The sequence below is a fragment of the Taeniopygia guttata genome, chromosome 29 (assembly GCF_048771995.1).
Source record: "Taeniopygia guttata chromosome 29, bTaeGut7.mat, whole genome shotgun sequence".
NCBI lineage: Eukaryota > Metazoa > Chordata > Aves > Passeriformes > Estrildidae > Taeniopygia > Taeniopygia guttata.
Window position 1 is genome coordinate 690,910 of NC_133054.1, and position 17,805 is coordinate 708,714.

At 55.0% G+C, this 17,805-nt stretch overlaps 1 protein-coding gene across 1 annotated transcript; it reads right to left on the bottom strand.

The window, feature by feature from the left end:
- Positions 1-6,074: 6,074 nt before the first annotated feature.
- On the bottom strand, positions 6,075-8,459 carry LOC115492309 (serine/threonine-protein kinase pim-1). Its single transcript, XM_072919704.1, has 5 exons — positions 7,905-8,459; positions 7,762-7,812; positions 7,101-7,473; positions 6,537-6,713; positions 6,075-6,217 (listed from the first exon to the last, which is right to left on the bottom strand). Exons 1-5 carry the CDS (start codon positions 8,367-8,369, stop codon positions 6,114-6,116), a joined length of 1,170 nt encoding a protein of 389 aa, XP_072775805.1. The 5' UTR covers positions 8,370-8,459; the 3' UTR covers positions 6,075-6,113.
- Positions 8,460-17,805: the final 9,346 nt, after the last annotated feature.

Genomic DNA, 17,805 nt, shown 5'->3' on the forward strand with positions numbered 1-17,805 from the left:
GTGGTGATTTCCCTCTCCTCTCCAAAGCAGCAGTACAGTAATTCTTTATTTTACAAGCCAAGGTGTAGCAGAAGATAAACACAAAGCAAGGGGGAAGCAGGTCTTCTCCAGGATGCAGAAGAATCTGAAGCAGAGAATAAAGCTTTGAGGAATCAGTCACAAGGAATTATTTCATTTCAATACCCCAGTCCAGGATGCAAGAAAGAAGAGAAACCAGGGAGCCTGGTCAGCATTCCTGGTCTCCAGCTGTCTGCTGACACTTCTGAGGCAGGACTCAGCAGCAGAGAGTGTCTGCACCTCCCGTGCCTCCTCTGCCCTGTGTGAGCAGCGCACAGCAGCTCTGGCAGGGAACCTTCGCTGCAGAGGGCTTGCGTGTTTTGGCTTTGTACCTTAATGCAATGATGCTTTGGGTCCCCAGGACACTCCTCTGCCAAGGGAGGAGCAGCTGCCGCATCTCCTACTGTCTCCAGCAGCTGAGGAATTGCCATGGAACAACTTCAGCACAGACCTTTTAGCTGGAGCTTGCTGTTCCTTCTGCAGTCCTCTCCCGTGCCAAGGTGTCTCACCTGCGGTTCTGGCAGCCGGTGAGCCCTCAGGTGGGAGCTGCCGGCCAAGTGACCCCTCAGGTGGGAGCTGCTGGCCGGGGAGCCTCGGGGAGCCTTGCCCGGCCATCCCTCGGGCTCGCGGTGAATCCGCCGCCCTCGGAGCAGCAGCGCTGGAGGCGCTCGCAGCGCTCCGCGGTACAAGGGGGACACCGGGCGGGCGCTGCCGGCACACGGCGGCTGCTGCCGCTCCTGGGATTTCCCGTCCTCTGGCGAAAGGATGGGAAAAGTCACTGATCTTCCACTTACCACGGAAAGCACCGCTCCTTTGGAGAAGTAGAAGTACTGCACGCAGAAGAATTATTATACCTGGGAGCACTCTTTTTAGGCATTTTTAAAAACAGTTCAATATTACAGCCACACAAACAGAGCAGATATTAGAGGGAGAGTTCAAATCCCCTAAAATTTCTGTGAAATAATTAGGATCAGAACTTAATTTCATCTACAGATGACTCACTCTTCCTGTAAGTTCTACTCTGCTGAATTGTCAGGAATGGAATCATCTCCACCGTTGCTGATGCAGTGTAGTGAAGAACCATCTCCTGATGGCAGCACATTTGCAGTCCAGAGCTGAGAATGCACAAGATGAGAACCAGTGAGGTCTGGGCTGAAATCCCTGCCCGGGGAAGAGCAGCAGCAGTGAGCCAGCCCTTGCCTTTTCAGGGGAGTGCGAGGGCTGCGATGGCAAAGGCAGTTTTCTGTGCCTTGGCACTCAGCATCGCTGCAGCACTTGGGAGTGAGTGCCAGCTGGGAATTCTGAGTGTTGGCCTTTGATCCTTGGCATGAGAGCTGTTTTTAAATTTTTTCCCCCTCCATGTTCATTCACACTGGCTTTTGCAAACATTTGTCTATATATTGACTTTTATTTGCAGGAGCATTTAAGAGTCTGGCTGTGATTAAGACCCTAAATTTTAGGAGAGCAAACTTTCAGTTTTTTAAGGAAGTGTCCACATAGGATTCCCTGAAAACTGTCCTCAAGGATAATGAAGCTGAACAGAGCTGGCATCCATTTAAAGCCATTTTTCTTAAAGAGTAAGTACAGCCAAAACCTGTTCCCTGAGACCTGGGAAACAAAAGCTAAGTCATGACCACCAAACAGTTGTTTTACACTAATTAATTTTAGTTATCATGTTGCATGAGGGCTTTAGTCTTCTCCAGAATTTCAGCTTGGTCTCAATGCATTGATCTTGGTTTGCACAGATAACAGCAGACAGTATTTACTAACATGCCAACACCTCCTTCTGTAGCCAGCAACTAGTCTCAAGCTGGGCACTAGTGAGCAGCAGTCTGTGATACTGAGCCACTTACTGTGAAATGCTTGCATAGCAAGCACTGCATAGCAGTGGTAGTTCCATTTGCTATATTTTCCAAAAGATTGGTTGTCCCTTTCTCCAGCTAACAGATCCATAGCCGTGGAATGGGGATCCTCTTTCTGCTCAAGGCTTAATTGATGTGACAACTCCAGGAATGTTTTCCTTGGCACAGCTCCCACACAGCCAATACTGATTAGGGCAATTAGCCCATTCTGTGGTGCTGAGCTCATGGCAGGCAGTGGTGCTGCTCAGCCCAGCTGTCAATACTGGCATGGCAGGTCTGCATGGTGCAGGATGGACCCCACTGCATGGCTTGCAGTTCACAGCCTGAAAAAATCCATTTGGATTTAGAATTCTCTTCACCAAGATGGCAATGGATAGTTGGTGCTTGAGACATGAACCTAAAACTGGCAGAAGTTTTATGTGTGTGTCCCCACAATTCCACCAATTCCATCATTCCCACTCAGCAAACCTCTTGGTGCCCAGATACAGGATGCTGAGTACAAATCAAAGAATTTGTTCCCTTTGAACATTCATTAGTATCTAAGATGTATGAATTAACAAATTAGAATCGCAGCCAGCAAGGCTCTGGTAAATTGTCCCTAAGAAGAGTAGCCAGGGCATATTTGGGGTGGCCTAATGGTGGCCTTCCTGTTTCTGAAGGGAGCATATGAGAAAGAAAGATGGAGAATGACTGTTTCCAAGGGTCTGGGGTGTCAAGACAAAGGGGGATGTCTTCCCACTCCCAGAGGGCAGGGTTAGATGGGGACAAACTATCCCATGTGAGGGTGGTGAGGCCCTGGCACAGGTTTCCTGGAGAAGCTGTCCTGGAGATGGCTGCCCCATCCCTGGAAGTGTTCAAGGCCAGACTGGACAGGGCTTGGAGCAAACTGGTCTAGAGGAATGTGTTGCTGCCTATGGCAGGGAGGGTGGAACCAGATGATCTACAAGCTTTATGATTACAAAGTCCCCTTCTAATCCAAACCATTCTCTGATTCTCTGAATGCAGATGAGTACTACAATAATAATAATTTCAAAATATTATGGTGATCATCTTCAAAAATCAACATTCAAGAGGAAAACATTCTCAGCACAATGATGGTTTGTGCAATTATAATCTCTTCTACAAGGTCATGAAATTAAAATTTATGTTAATTACAGCCCATGGCAATGATTATGCTAACAAACTCTTCCACTAATTATATTTAGGTACTTAGATTGCATTAGCCAAGAAGTTTTATGCAAAGATTTGAAAAATGCCTATATCTCATAAATAATAAAAAATATTAATGCAGATAATACATGCCTCAACCCACAATTACAGCAACATGTTTTAATTCAGTTGCTTAACACACAAGTTTAAAAACAGAATTAGAAAACATAGATACTAATCAGTTCTATGAGATCCATACTTGCTTATCTTTGAACTTTTTTTTTCTTTAAATAAGATAGGAATTCAAGAAATGAAGTGAAATATCTTCCTTTTTTGAAATGAAAGTTTTTTTTCAACAGGTATTCCAGCTCTTTGAACCTCCCTCTGATCAAACCAGTATTGTACATACTGGGTTTTTACCTTCTGCCCATGAACCAGGGGATCCAGTCTGACCCTCGGTGCTGATCTCCCCATGTCACTTAGAGACTCTTGAGCCAGCCTTAGGCATGGCCCAGGTCCTCCACCACACACCCACTCCCGGTGGCTTGGGCCTTGAAAGTAGTCTCTTCTTTGGCCAGCTGAGTATTACACTTCCTTGTATATTTATTGAGAAAGACAAATGGAAACTCTTGCACACAGCAGTTACTGCCACAAAAATTCTTGTCCTACAGTCCTATGGGGTTCTCTTTCTCAGAACAATTCAACATCAGCGCCAAATATGGGACAATATTCAAAGGAAGCGGCGAAGGATAATATTGCCATTGACAAGCCTGAGAAATGGGCTGACAGGAACATCACCAAGTTCAAGAAGGGGAAGCCCAAAGTCCTGTTCCAGGAGAGGAACACTACCAGGCAGGCACCAGAGCATACTGGGGGCCATTCTATCTGGGCTGGAAAGCTTTTGCCAGGAAAGGCTTTGGAGGTCCTGGAGAGCACCAAGGTCACCATAAGCCAAAATATGCACTCTTCTGGGATCCTGAGCTGCATCGAGAGTGCAGCCAGCAGGCCAAGGGAGGGGATCCTTCTCCTCTGCTCAGCACTGCTGAGCACCTCTAGGGCTGGTTCCAGGCTGGGGCTCCTCAGCTCAGAAGAAAGCAGTGAAGGGCTGTGAAGATGATGATGGAGGGACTGGAACAACTCTGCCATAAGGCAAGATGGAGGAAGATGGAACTCTTGGTCTGGAAAAGAGAAAGTTTAGGGTGATCCTATCCACGTCTATAAATACATTAGGGGAGGGATCAAAGTAGATGGAGCCCAAACCAAACCTGCTCAGGGCCCTGAACACAAACACCAGCCTTTTTCCCTGGGAAAGAAAACTCACCAGTCCAGGTTCCTGATGTCAGTTTGTAGGGTTTTCTTGGTGTCACTGTTGAGGCAGGACGGGAATGAGAAGACTGACTCAGAAGGCTGCTGAGAGTAAAACTCCGGTTTATTTAAAATACACCGCTCTTTTATACAGAGCTTCGTGAGGAACAATTCCATTGGTCCTGAAGTGAAAACAGCCCACACCATTGGTGCAGAGTGCTTGATGCACAGTGATAGAACTTAACTATAAATAATGTGAACAACAAGAGCGATAAAGAATTATTTACATTTTTCTCCAACTCTTTCCCAGGCTTCTGCCTGGCTAGAAACTCTCCGTTTCTCTCTTTGACTGAATCTGAGACCTACAGATTTGCAGTTAGGGGTTGCAAGCAGCACTACCTGATGGCCCAGTGCAGGGGTGTAGAATTCAAATCCCCACCCAGCTGATCCACTACCGCACCTTTGGAAATGTAATATCTGTGTAACAACAACACAATAAGGCAATACCACAATATAATAACACAATAAAATAGAAAAACATTATTCTAAAGATAACATAGCTAAAGGAGCAAATGACTCATAATAAAAATTTCACGTTACTGCTTGCAATTAGTCCTTGTACAGAGGACTCAATGGCTCTGGGCCTGCGGTCACCAACATCCCGGGGCTGTGGGGACACAGGGACCTCCAGCTCCTGGAGGAAATGTGTCCTGGCCCTTGGACAATTGGCAGTCACCACTCACAGGTCATTGGAAAAGGGATAATTACCACTCCCAGCTCAGGCTGCAGACCATGGCTGACACACTCTCACCATCACATCACAGTGGGGTACTGGCTGGAAGGATCACGGCTCAGGTCAGGTCTTCAGGTAGGGACTGGGAGAGCCATTCAGGGCACAAGAGCTTCAGCAGCCTGCATAAAAGGGAAGAAAACTGAAAGATCAGGCACATTTCTGTAAAAAAAACCCCCACATTTATTTCCCAAACCCTGTTTTGGGAGGTCAGAGCAGTAGGCAGAAGGTGGCACAGGTTTAGTAGATGGCACCTGCCCACAGGCAGGCAGCTGGGTGCTTTCCTGTGACTGGTTACTGCACTTTCCATTACCATTGGTTGTTTTTAAGGCAGCAGAAGATACTTTTGGGGGGTAAAATGAGACCAGCACCATGGGAATGACTCCGGCATCTCAACATTTCCTGTGGGCTCCATGCACATGACTTAGGATGGTGCAGACCAAGCTGCTCAAGTGCCCAGCTCTGCCTCCCATTTCATAGGAAGAAAGAAAAAGAGTTCAGCAGGGCTCAACCCGAAATGATATTTTGTAGCTTACGGCTCTCCTCAGAGCTCTGGTAAGAGAGGAAGGTCTCTGTCCCTGAAAGCCACGGACCCTTGGAATGCACAATGGACCTGTGTGTCACTTCAAGAGACACCAAGAAACCCTGCCACTTTAAAAGGGCAGCTGTTGTTTCACTGCTGCATTTCTTGGCTCGACAAAGCCCCTCCGACCCGCACTACGGCCTGAGCTTGAAGATATAAAGTACCACTCTGGAGGACAGGCATGGAAAGCTTGCCAAAGGCTGAAGGCAGCACTCTGATTCCCCCTTTTCCCAAGACGTTTCTTTAGCTAAAGTTGCTGATAAGGACCAGCCTTGACACACCAAAATGGGTTTGCTGTTTTATTTTCCAGGTCCTCAGCCCTGCGTGGGACTCGGTAAGTGGGTGCTGCAGAGGCTCCGGCAAGGCATCAAAAACGCCGGCCCCACACCCAATGGTGGCGCGAGATCTCCTCCAGCTCCGGCCTGTCCGCAGGGTGCTTGGCCAAACACCATCGGATCAGGTGCTGGAGCTCTGGGGAGAGAAGCCAGAAAGCGCCGGTCACCGCCAGAAGTCTCCTGCCCAGCTGCCCCATCACCCGCGGGGCCCGGGCCGTGCCGCGAGCGCTCTGGGCCGTGCCGGGCTCCCGACCGGCTCAGCCCCGCGCGGGAGAGCGGCACGGCGGGACGCGGCCGCCTCCTCCGGCCGCCCGTGCCGCGCTGACCCCGTCGGCACGGGCCCCTCCTGCGGCCGGCCCGTGAGGGCAGATCCACGTCCCGCGGAGCTGCGTGAGGGCCGCGCCGGGCGTGCACCGCCACTGCCAAAGCCCGCCGGCTTGAGGCCAGACACCCACCTGGAGAGAGCTGCCGCCGGAAGAAGAGCTTCCCCAGCACGATGGCTTGGTCGTCCTGAAAGGGGAGGCTGCCGCAGACCATGACGTACAGCAGCACGCCCAGGGACCAGATGGTGGCTGCGTGGCCGTGGTAGCAACCCAGCCAGGTCCACTCGGGCGGGCTGTACACGCGCGTTCCTAGGGGAGACAGGCGGCGCTGGCCGGGCGCAGGCTGCTGCCTTCCAGAGCCTGGCACCAGCCTCCTGACCGGGGCAGGGGCTGCGCCCGCGGCCACAGCTTCCCCCCCGAGGCCACCCCGCATCCCCCAGCCAGCTGGCCAAAAGCAGGAAACCATTCCACAAGGCCAAGAAGGCCAGCGGAGCAGCCCAGACCCTTGTGGGCCCGCTGAGCCCAGGGGCCGGGAGCCGCTTTTGCCTCCCCCTCTCTCATCAGGGCCGGCAGCCGCCTCCTGGGGCACGGCATCCGCCCCGTGCCAAAGGGCAGCCGGCTGAAGGCCGCGGCCCGGGAGGGAACGGGGCCGTGCAGCGCCTGGCACCGGGAGCAGGGCCCAGGCCATGGGCTCACCGGCAAAGTCCGTGAAGGCCCGCTCCTGGAGGAAGGTGCCGCAACCGAAGTCGATGAGCTTCAGGTCGCCACTCTCCGGGTCCACGAGGAGGTTCTCCGGCTTGATGTCCTGGTGCAGGACGCCGCAGGCGGTGCAGTGCCGCACGGCCTCCAGCACCTGGCAGAAAAGCCAGCGCGCCTGCTCCTCGCACAGGAACCCCTGGCCCTGCTCCTGCAGGAACTCCAGGAGATCCCGTGATGCCCCCGGACGCTCCAGCACCAGGATGAAGCTATCCGGCAGCTCAAACCAGTCGAGCAGCTGGATGATGTTCTGGCAGCCAGAGCCCACCTTCTCCATCAGCACCACCTCCAAGGGCACGCGGGTGCCGTCGGGCTGTGAGGATAAGAAAATCAGTGCCTGCGGCAGGTGCTGCTGCCTGCTGCTGCAGGCCTGGGGCTGCGCTGCGCCCTGCCCGGGATGCCCCAGTGCCCCCTGCCGCAGCCTCCCAGGCGCTTGCGCTTCCTCCCGCCCGGGGGATGCTCGGGGCTGCCCCTGCCCGGCCCCGGCACCGCTGTTCGGCGTGCCCAGGCCCGCGGGGCTGCGGCTCCGCACGCTGAGCCCGCCCCGGGATTCTCCCTGCCCGCCACGCCCCGCTCTGTCCCGCTGGCCCCGCTCGCTCACCAGCTCGTCCCACTGCAGGACGCTCTCCCGGGCCACGCGTTTGAGGGCCACCTGCGAGCCATGGGGAGAGGAGGGCTGAGCTCCAGCCCTGCCCCTCCCCGCCGCTGCCCCTCCGCCCAGGCCCGGCCGTCGCGGCCACTCACCGGGCTGCCGTCCGAGAGGCGGATGCCCGAGAAGACGGTGCCGAAGCCGCCGCTGCCCAGCTGCGGGCCCAGCAGGTACCGCTCCTGCCGCTGCCTCCTTTGCCCTGCGGCCAAGAGCGAGCCATCAGCCTTGCGCCCAGGACCCGCCCCTCCCGCAAGTGCCCGCGAGTGGAGCGGGCCGGGCCCCGCGGGCCGCCGCGCTCTCACCCGCTTCCTGCTGCGCGCCGGGCAGCGGCCACCGCCCTGCAGCCGCCGGGCTGGCGAGCGGCAGAGCCGGGCCGGGGCAGCGCGCACAGGCGGCTGCGGCAGCCCCGGGGCAGCGGGGCAGGGCGGCACCGGCGCTGTCCCCGGCGGCGTGGGCTGGGCTCTGCTCCTGCCGACGGCCGGGGCTGCAGCCCGAGGCTTGGCACGGGGGAGACCCAGGAGCGGCTGCAAAGCAGACAGGGCGTTTTCAAGCCGTGCCATCGGAGGCACTGGAAACAGCCAGCGACTGGGCTGCTCTCAGGGGCCCTGGCCTGGCCTGGCCGCGCCCCTCCAGAGCCCCGGCGGAGCCTCAGGCAGCTCCTCAGAAGATCTCACCTGCTACTAGAAAGCCCTTCGCGGCACTCGAGGGCTGTCTCGGGGCAGCTTCCTGCAGATGGAGGAACCTCTGAAGGCTCGTCTCCACCACCAGGCTCGGGCTGTTTCCAGCTGGCAGAAGCGGCACAGGGTCCTGGCTGTCCTGGCCGCTGTGGGATGACCACAGCTGGCCCCAGGACTCTTGCTGCCCCGTCAGCTGCTCCTGAGCAGGCTCCCCTGCATCGGGCTGGGGTCCCATTTGGACTTGTGGGCTTTCGCCTGACACGTAAAGGGTCAGGATTGCGCCCGTGTCGTTGACGTCCGTGAGTCCAAGGGAGCTGGGAGACCTGCCTACGGGCTCTGCTCCTTCTGCAGGCTGACAGGTCTCACTGAGCCTCTGCGAGGGATGGAGGCTGTCAGAGATAGCAGAGGCTGCTGGCAGGGTGCAGGGTCTCTGACAGCCTGAGGTTCCTGCATGGATGGTGGTGGCTCCCCCCTGCTGTGCCATCCTTGCAGGCCTTGAGACTCTCCCAGGGATGGAGAATCTCGCTGGGAGCAGCCTCTGGAAGGGATGGAGGCTTGTGGAGGAGCTGGCCGAGGCACAGCAGGGCAGGTGGCCTCGCTCCAGCAGCTCCTTCAGCTCTTTCCACAAGGCCTGCCACATCCCAGAGTAGAGGGGCGCACGTGTCCCGTTGCCATCCCAGAGCTGCAGCATCAGTTCCTGCAGCTCCCGGGCCACTGCCAGGCAGGGGCCGCAGCTGCAGGGGCTGCCCAGGGGGCTGGCGGGAGCACGTGGCTGCTCGCCAGGAGCGGCCCGAGGCCTGGGGAACCTGGGAGCCGCAGGGGCTCCTCGCTTCCTCCGTGAGCCTCTGGGCCGGACCCTGGGGCGCTTGCTCCTCTTCGCTGTCCGTGTGCTCCGGCTCCGCGGTTGCCGGTGGCCAAAGGCCCACCAGACAGCCACGGCGGCCAGCAGCAGGACAAGCGCAGTCACCAGGACGTCACTGTCACCCATGGCTCCAGCACGTCCCATCGCGACTGCACTGGCAGCTGCCAGCGCTGGCCTGTCTCACCCAGCGACAGCGCGGTGATGTCACAGTGGTGTCACAGTGCTGCGGCCAGCACAGCCCTGGGACATCACAGCCCTGCCTGACGCCAGCGCTCTGTTCCTTTGTGCCATCACAGCCCTGCCTCAGCCCCGCCCTCCGCAGTGCCCCAGGAGGGGTAAGGGGGCTCCCTATGGGCACTTGCCAGCTCTCTGGAGCAGAGTGGGTGGAAGATTCTTCTTTAAGAAGGACACAGGGATGAGGAGGGGAATGCTGATGTGTTGCCTTTATATGGGGCAACCAGGGACCTGGTTCAGGTGGCAGCACGGCGGCCTGGTCTCGCCCAAGCCACTCGGGCTAATCAACACACGCAGATACCAATATGGCAGACGGTCGAAAAGCGTTTATTATCCTATCTCGTGGGTTTAAATAGTTTTAGGGGTCTTTGCTACGTCAGAGGGGGGTTGGGGGGTCTCAGGGATTAGTAAGGAGTGGAAATTTACCAGGGCAGGTGTGGCCACATGCTCCTGGGGCTTCTGGGGTTAATAGATAACGTGGGGAAGAGAGAAGGGGAGGGGTCTATCTTTCCGTCACATCCCGTGGTCTTCCGCTTCGCCTGTCCCTTATCTACTACATCTCCCCCCTCCTTATCACATACAAAATGAGGTAGTCGTAGATATAGGCACTGGAGTGAGGTACAAACTTGTAACTTGTTAAGGAAAGGGTGACTTGGTAAATCTGGGTAAATTTTTCAAGGCAAGTGTTGAAGGCTTTAGCTACTGACCGTGTTTGCAGTTTTCGGTTTACAGCATTTGTTGGTGGCCTATGAACAGAATGTTTGTCCTTTCCAGACGGGCCTGAACAAACGAGACTAGTTTGTTCAGCAGGCATGGTCCTATGGTAATAGCTAAAAGCAGTATTGCCAGTGGACCTACCAGGGCGGAAATTAAAGTGGTGAGCCAAGGTGATTGATTGAACCAGGATTCAAACCAGCTCTGCTGGGTCTCCCTGTCTCTCTTTCTCTGAGCCAGTCTGTCTCGGAGTTCTGCCATGGAGTCTTTAACGACTCCCGTATGATCTGCATAAAAGCAGCATTCTTCCTTCAAGGCTGCACACAGTCCTCCCTGCTGCATGAATAAAAGGTCCAGTCCCTGCCTATTTTGTAAGACCACTTCCGAAAGCGAAGAGACTGATTTCTCTAGGTAGGAGATGGATTTCTCGATCCTCTGCAGGTCCTCGTCGATGGTCATTTGCAGCTGAGAGAGTCCGTGCTGTTGGGTTGCGATGGCTGAGACACCCGTGGCCGTGCTAGCTGCTCTCAGGCCAAGCAGCATTGTGATGGTCAATTTCTCTTTTGTGGAGTCTGTCAGGTTCCTCGAGAAGGTGATATATTTCTTTGTTTGAGTGATATAGGACCCTAGAACAGTCAGAACTTGGGCACAGAAATCGATAGAGTTATTAAATTTGGCAAGGAACATATAAGGATTCGCTCTGGATCACTGGCAAACTCACAGCCCAGATGCAGGTGGGGTCATTCACTTGTTGGTTTTTCTGTCAGGCTTGACAACTTTAGTGCAGAAGTTGCCTTTCTGCTTTGCTAAGGTTGCATTGCCAAAACATCTGCCCTGTCCTGTGATTTGACTCAGGGTGATTCCTCTGCGGGGAGTGTCCCATCTGCACTGGTGGGGGGTACTGGCTGTGGAGTAACTGAAGGGGGTATTTAAAGCAATGCTTTCGTAGAAAAGGGGGTTTAACATCATAGTAAAACTAATAGGGGTTAGTCAGGTTCGATTTGGTTTCATTTAGGGTTAGTAAGGTAGCTTCTAAACAGGCTGGCTATGTGGAACACGAAGGATGGGGTATTTATTATGGTGACTTTTTTGAGCACCTTGTCACTTGATAGATGTTGCACGACCCACCTAAATAGCTGATGAGGGTAGTGGCCTGGGCCAGCTTGTCCCCCTGGCCACAAGCCTCTAAACAGCAAAATTGCATGAAGAAAGACACTGTGCATGTTTGGATCTCACCGCCGTGGGACGCTCAGGTTTTGTGTGGTGGCTTGGTGGTCTGTCATCTCCTTCTGGAGCAGGGGTGTATGTGTCACGGGGATGGTTCACCAGCGTGTTCTGCAAACAGAACTCACAGCCTCTCATTAGTTTTGTTTTGAGGGTCAGGTTTTGATTGGCAGCAGTGGGTGTGCAGCAGTGGCTCTCATAGTCTCACCACGTGGGGGTCCCGACTGCCACAGAGGCAGCACGTCTCCCACACATCCCTGGGGGCTTTCTCCCCACTTTCATGGCTAGGGTTACCCAGGGGTCTCGTATCGGGGCGTTTCTTGCTGACCCTGCGGCACGGGCGCTGCTTGCGGTGGGAGGAGGCTGGGTTCGCCCGCGCGCTCCCCCCCCCCCCCCACCCCGTTCCGTGTGTCCGGGGGTTGGGACCCGCATTCTTTGGCGAGATGCTCTTTTCTCCCGCAGCTCCAAGGGGTATTGTGACTGCTTTTCGGTGCGGCTTAGAACTCTATTTGGTTTTGTTTTAAACTGTGCTGGTTTCGTATCTTTTGTTTCGGAGTTCCGGCCGGCCCCCGCCGGCTCGGAGGAGCCGGCAGACCGGTCGCCAGGCTCCGCGCCGGAAGTCAAATGCCAGAGCACTTCCAGGGCTCCGCGCCGTTTTGTCCGGCCCCGAGCTCGCTCCTCCCCGCGGGGGAGGCGCCGCTCCCGCCCCCCCAGCTCGCTGCGCCCCTCGCGGGAGGTGGTTTCTCCCTTATATGGTGGCAGCGCCCGGCGCGGCCGCTGGTTGGCTCCGCGCTCTCTGCCGCTCTCCGCCCCTTTCTCCCGCGCACGCGCGCCCCTGAAATCGCGCGGCTTCCGAGTTTTCGCGCCGAGACTACTCGTGCCCCGCCCCCCTCCACAGCACCCAGCGCCATTTTCAAGGCAGCAGCGTGGCCGGGCGGCCAGCGTCCCTGCCCGAGCTGCGGCCCCCGCGACTCTGGCCTCTCCTTTCAGCCCCTGCCAAAAGCGCTCCGCGCGCCGCTGCGCTTCCGGCAATGGACCTCCGATCGGCGGTGGCGGCGGGACGGATCGGGAAGCCGCGGTTTCTCGAGGCTTTTTTGCGGCGGGGGTTTCCCGGGGGTTTTCCGCGGCAGGGGTGTCTTGGGGGGCTGCCGCGGCGGGGTTTGGCGCCGCTCGGAACGCGCCGCTCCGGGCTCCGGCAGCAGCGCTCCCCTGTGCCGGGCTGGGCTCCGCTCCGCGGCGGGGCCGGGCCGGGCTCTGATCTGGGGAAGGGGTTGTCGCGCTGTGCCCCCCCGGGTCTCCGCTCCCGGGTGGACCCTCCTCAGGGACGGTCTGCGCTTTCGCCCCGTCCAGAGCCCGGGTCTAACTAATAAACACGTACGCGCTGTACTCTGCGTCTCTTGCTTTTCTATTGCCTTGCGCGGGGTTTTTTCTACCTTGCCCCGTGCCGTAACGTTCTCGCCACTGTCTGAGGATTTCGATTCCCCGGCTAGCGTGGCTGTACACTGTTCCCATATCCCCGGATGCATGGCATCCACTGAGCATTCGGTTGCTCTAAGCTCAGGCAGCCTTGCTATAGCAAGATAAAAGTCCCTGAGCTAAAACTCGATACTCCATTGCTTCATACTCACGACCCATGCGACGCTGCCCATGACGCTCGCGGGTCCCGGGACGTCTCCCCTCGCGCCTAGATACGGTTTAACCGTTCCGGCCGCTGCTCCTGTCCAGGTGTATCCCGTCCGCCGGGGGAATTTTTCCTTTTTTTCTTCTTTTGTCCCGGGTTTCGGCACCAGTATGTTGCCTTTATAAAGGACAACCAGGGACCTGGTTCAGGTAAGGCAGCACGGCGGCCTGGCCTCTCCAGGCCGCTCGGGCTAATCAACAGACGCAGATACCAATGTGGCAGACGGTCAAAAAGCGTTTATTATCCTATCTCGTGGGTTTAAATAGTTTTTAGGGGTCTTTGCTACGTCAGAGGGGGGTTGGGGGGGTCTCAGGGGTTAGTCGGGTAGTGGAAATTTACCAGAGCAGGTGTGGCTACATGCTTCTGGGGCTTCAGGGGTTAATAGATAACGTGGGGAAGAGAGAAGGGGAGGGGTCTATCTTTCCGTGACATCCCGTGGTCTTCCGCTTCGCCTGTCCCTATCTACTACAGGACAGGGATGCATTTACCAGTTGGAGGTCTTGCTGCAGGTGGGACACCCTGGGGACATCTCGGGGACACCTTTGGGACATCCTGGGGACACCCTGGGGACACCTTGGGGACACCATGGGGACAGGGACACCATGGGAACAGGGACAGGGACACCTTGGGGACAGGGACACGGATGCATCTACCAGTTCGTGGTGCTGCTGCAGGTGGGACAGGGACAGGGACAGGGACACCCCGGGGACAGGGACACGGATGCATCGACCAGTTCGAGGTCCTGCTTCTGGTTGGGACGCCTTGGGGACATCCTGGTGACACCTTGGGGACACCTTGGGGACATCCTGGTGACACCTTGGTGACACCTTGGGACATCTTGGGGACATCCTGGGGTCACCTTGGAGACGCCTTTGGGACATCCTGGGGACACCTTAGGGACACCGTGGGGACATCTTGGGGACACCTTGGGGACACCTTGGGGACAAGGATGCATCTACTAGTTCGAGGTGCTGCTGCAGGTGGGACACCCTGGGGTCACCTCGGGGACACCCTGGGGACACCTCAGGGACACCTTGGGGACAGGGACAGGGACAGGATGGGGACAGGAACAGGGACGGGGACACCATGGGGACAGGGACAGGGATGCATCGACCAGTTGAAGGCCATGCTGCAGGTGGGACAGTGAGGGGACACCTTGGGGACACCTTGGGGTCAGGGACACCCTGGGGACAGGGATGCATTTACTAGTTTGAGGTCTTGCTGCAGGTGGGACACCCTGGGGACACCTCGGAGACACCATGGGGACAGGGACACCATGGGAACAGGGACAGGGACACCTTGGGGACAGGGACAGGGATGCATTGACCAGTTCGAGGTTCTGCTTCTGGTTGGGACACCTTGGGGACATTCTGGTGACACCTTGGGGACAACCTGGGGACATCATGGGGACACCCTGGGGACACCTTGGGGACATCATGGGGACACCCTGGGGACACCTTGGGGACACCTTGGGGACACCTTTGGGACATCCTTGGGACACCCTATGAACACTTTGGGGACACCTTAGGGACACCCGGGGACATCTTGGGGACACCCTGGGGACACCCTGGGGACAGGGACAGGGATGGGGACAGGATGGGAACAGTGAGGGGACAGGGGACAGGCTCAGACCCTAATTCCCAGTTTTGTCCCCACGTCCTGACCCCAAATTCCCCTTTTTGTCCCACCCTAAATTCCCATTTTTGTACAACCCCAAATTCCCATTTTCCTCCCCAAATCCGACCCTTTATTCCCATTTTCCACCCCGAATCTGACCCCAGATTCCTGTTTTTCTCCTGAAATTCCCATTTTCCTCCCCAAATCTGACCCCAAGTTCCCATTTTCCTCCCCAAGTTCCAATTTTTTCACCCAAACTCCCCTTTTTCTCCCCAAATTCTCATCTTTCTCCCCAAATCCGACCCCAAATTCCTATTTTTCTCCCCAAATTCCCATTTTCCTCCCCAAATTCACGTTTTTCTCCCCAAACTCACATTTTTGTCCTCAAATTCCTCATTTTTCTCCCCACATTTCCATTTTTCTCCCCAAACGTGACTCCAAATTCTCATTTTCCTCCTCAAATTCCCATTTTCCTCCCCAGATACCCATTTTTTTCTTGGAAATTCCCATTTTCCTCCCCAAATTCCCATTTTCCTCCCCAGATTCCCATTTTCCTCCCCAGACCCGACCCCGAATTCCCATTTTCTCCCCACATTCCCATTTTTCTCCTGAAATCCAACCCCAAATTCCCATTTTTCTCCCCAAACAGCCATTTTTCTCCCCGAAATTCCCATTTTCCTCCCCAGATTCCTGTTTTTCTCCCCAAATTCCTGGTTTTCTCTCCAAACTCCCATTTTTTCCCTGAAATTCCCATTTTCCTCCCCAAATTCCTGTTTTTCTCCCCGAACTCCCATTTTTGTCCTCAAATTCCTCATTTTTCTCCCCAAATTCCCGTTTTTCTCCCTCAGTCCTACCCCAAATCCCCATTTTCTTCCCCAAATTCCCATTTCTCCCCCCAAATTCCCATATTCCTCCCCAAATTCCCATTTTCCCCCCAAATTCCCATTTTCCTTCTTTAATCCAACCCCAAATTCCCAAATTCCTTCCCAAACTCCCATTTTCCTCCACAAATTCCCATTTTTCTCCCCAAATTCCCATTTTCCTCCCCAAATTCCTGTTTTTCTCCCTTAATCCAACCCCAAATTCCCATTTTTCTCCCCAAATTCCCATTTTCCTCCCCAAATTCCCATTTTCCTCCCCAAACTTCCATTTTCCTCCCCAAATTCCCATTTTTTCTCCCCAAAGTCTCTTTTTTTTCCCTTATTCCAATCCCAAATTCCCATTTTTCCCCCCAAATTCCCACGTTTCCCCGCAGGAGCAGCTGCCCGAGCTGACCGTGCACCTGCGCTTGCAGAGTTTCCTCCCGTCCATGTTCGCCTCCTCCTGGTTCCTGACGCTTTTCCTCACCACCTTCCCCCTGCCCGTGGCCACGTGCGTCTTCGACCTCTTCATGTACGAGGTACCCAAAATCGGCCCTTTCCCACCCAAAATTGGGGCTTGGGGGGGGAAAAATTCCTCAAAAATGGGTTTGAGTTAGAGAAAATTCCGCAAAAATTGGTTTGGGTTTGAGCAAACCCCTCAAAAATGGGTTTGAGTTTGAGAAAATCCCTCAAAAATTAGTTTGGGGTGGATCAAATCCCTCAAAAATGGGTTTGGGGTGGATCAAATCTCCCAAAAATGAGATTGGGGTGGATCAAACTCTTCAAAAATGGGTTTGGGGTGGATCAAATCCTTCAAAAAAGGGTTTGGGGTGGCTCAAATCCCTCAAAAATGGGTTTGGAGTGGATCAAACTCTTCAAAGATGGATTTGGGGTGGATCAAATCCCTCAAAAATGGCTCTGGTGAGGTTTAAATCCTTCAAATATGGGTTTGGGTTTGACCAAACCCCTCAAAAATGGGTTTTTGGTGGATCAAATCCATCAAAAATGGGTTTAGTTTGGACAAATCCCTCAAAAATGGTTTTGGGGTGGCTCAAATCCCTCAAAAATGGGTTTGGGTTTTATCAAATCATTCAAAAATGGGTTTGGGGTGGATCAAATCCCTCAAAAATGGGTTTGGGTCACTGGGGTCACCGTGGGGTGGGGCTGGTCAGTGGGGTGGCCTTGGGTCACCTTGGGGTGGGGTTTGGGTGGCGTTGGTCAGTGGGGTGGCCTTGGGTCACCTTAGGGTGGGGTTGGTCAGTGGGGTGGGTTGGTCAGTGGGGTGGGGTTGGGGTGGCGTTGGTCAGTGGGGTGGGGTTGGTCAGTGGGTGTGGGGTTGGGGTGGCCTTGGTCAGTGGGGTGGAGTTCATCAGTGGGGTGGGTTTGGGGTGGGGTTGGTCAATGGTGTGGTCTTGGGTGGGGTTGGGGTGGCCTTGGTCAGTGGGGTTGGTCAGTGGGGTTGGTCAGTGGGGTTGGGGTTGGTCAGTGGGGTTGGTCAGTGGGGTTGGGGTTGGTCAGTGGGGTGGGGTTGGTCAGTGGGGTGGGTTTGTCAGTGGGGTTGGTCAGTGGGGCAGATTGGTCAGTGGGGTGGGGTTGGTCACTGGGGTGGGGTTGGTCAGTGGGGTTGAGGTTGGTCAGTGGGGCGGGGTTGGTCAGTGGGGTTGGGGTTGGTCAGTGGGGTTGGTCAGTGGGGTGGGGTTTGTCAGTGGGGTGGGAATTGGAGTGAATTTCCCATTTTTTGAGCTGATTCTCCCAATTTTTGGCCTGAATCTTCCCTTTTTTGGGGTGAATCCCCCCATTTTTGAGCTGAATTCCCCCATTTTTAACTGAATATCCCAGTTTTGGCCTGAATTCCTTAATTTTTTGGCCTGAATCTCTCCATTTTTGGGCTGAATCTCCCCATTTTTGATTTGAGTTTCCCATTTCTGAGCTGAATCTGTCGCTGTCGAGGCAGGACGGGAATGAGAAGACTGATTCAGAAGGCTGTGAGAGTGAAACTCCGATTTATTCAAAATACACTGCTCTTTTATACAGAGCTTCGCAAAGGTTAAATCCATTGGTCCTAAAGTGAAAACAAGCTACAACATTGGTTCAGAGTGCCTGACGCACAGTGATAGAACTTAACTA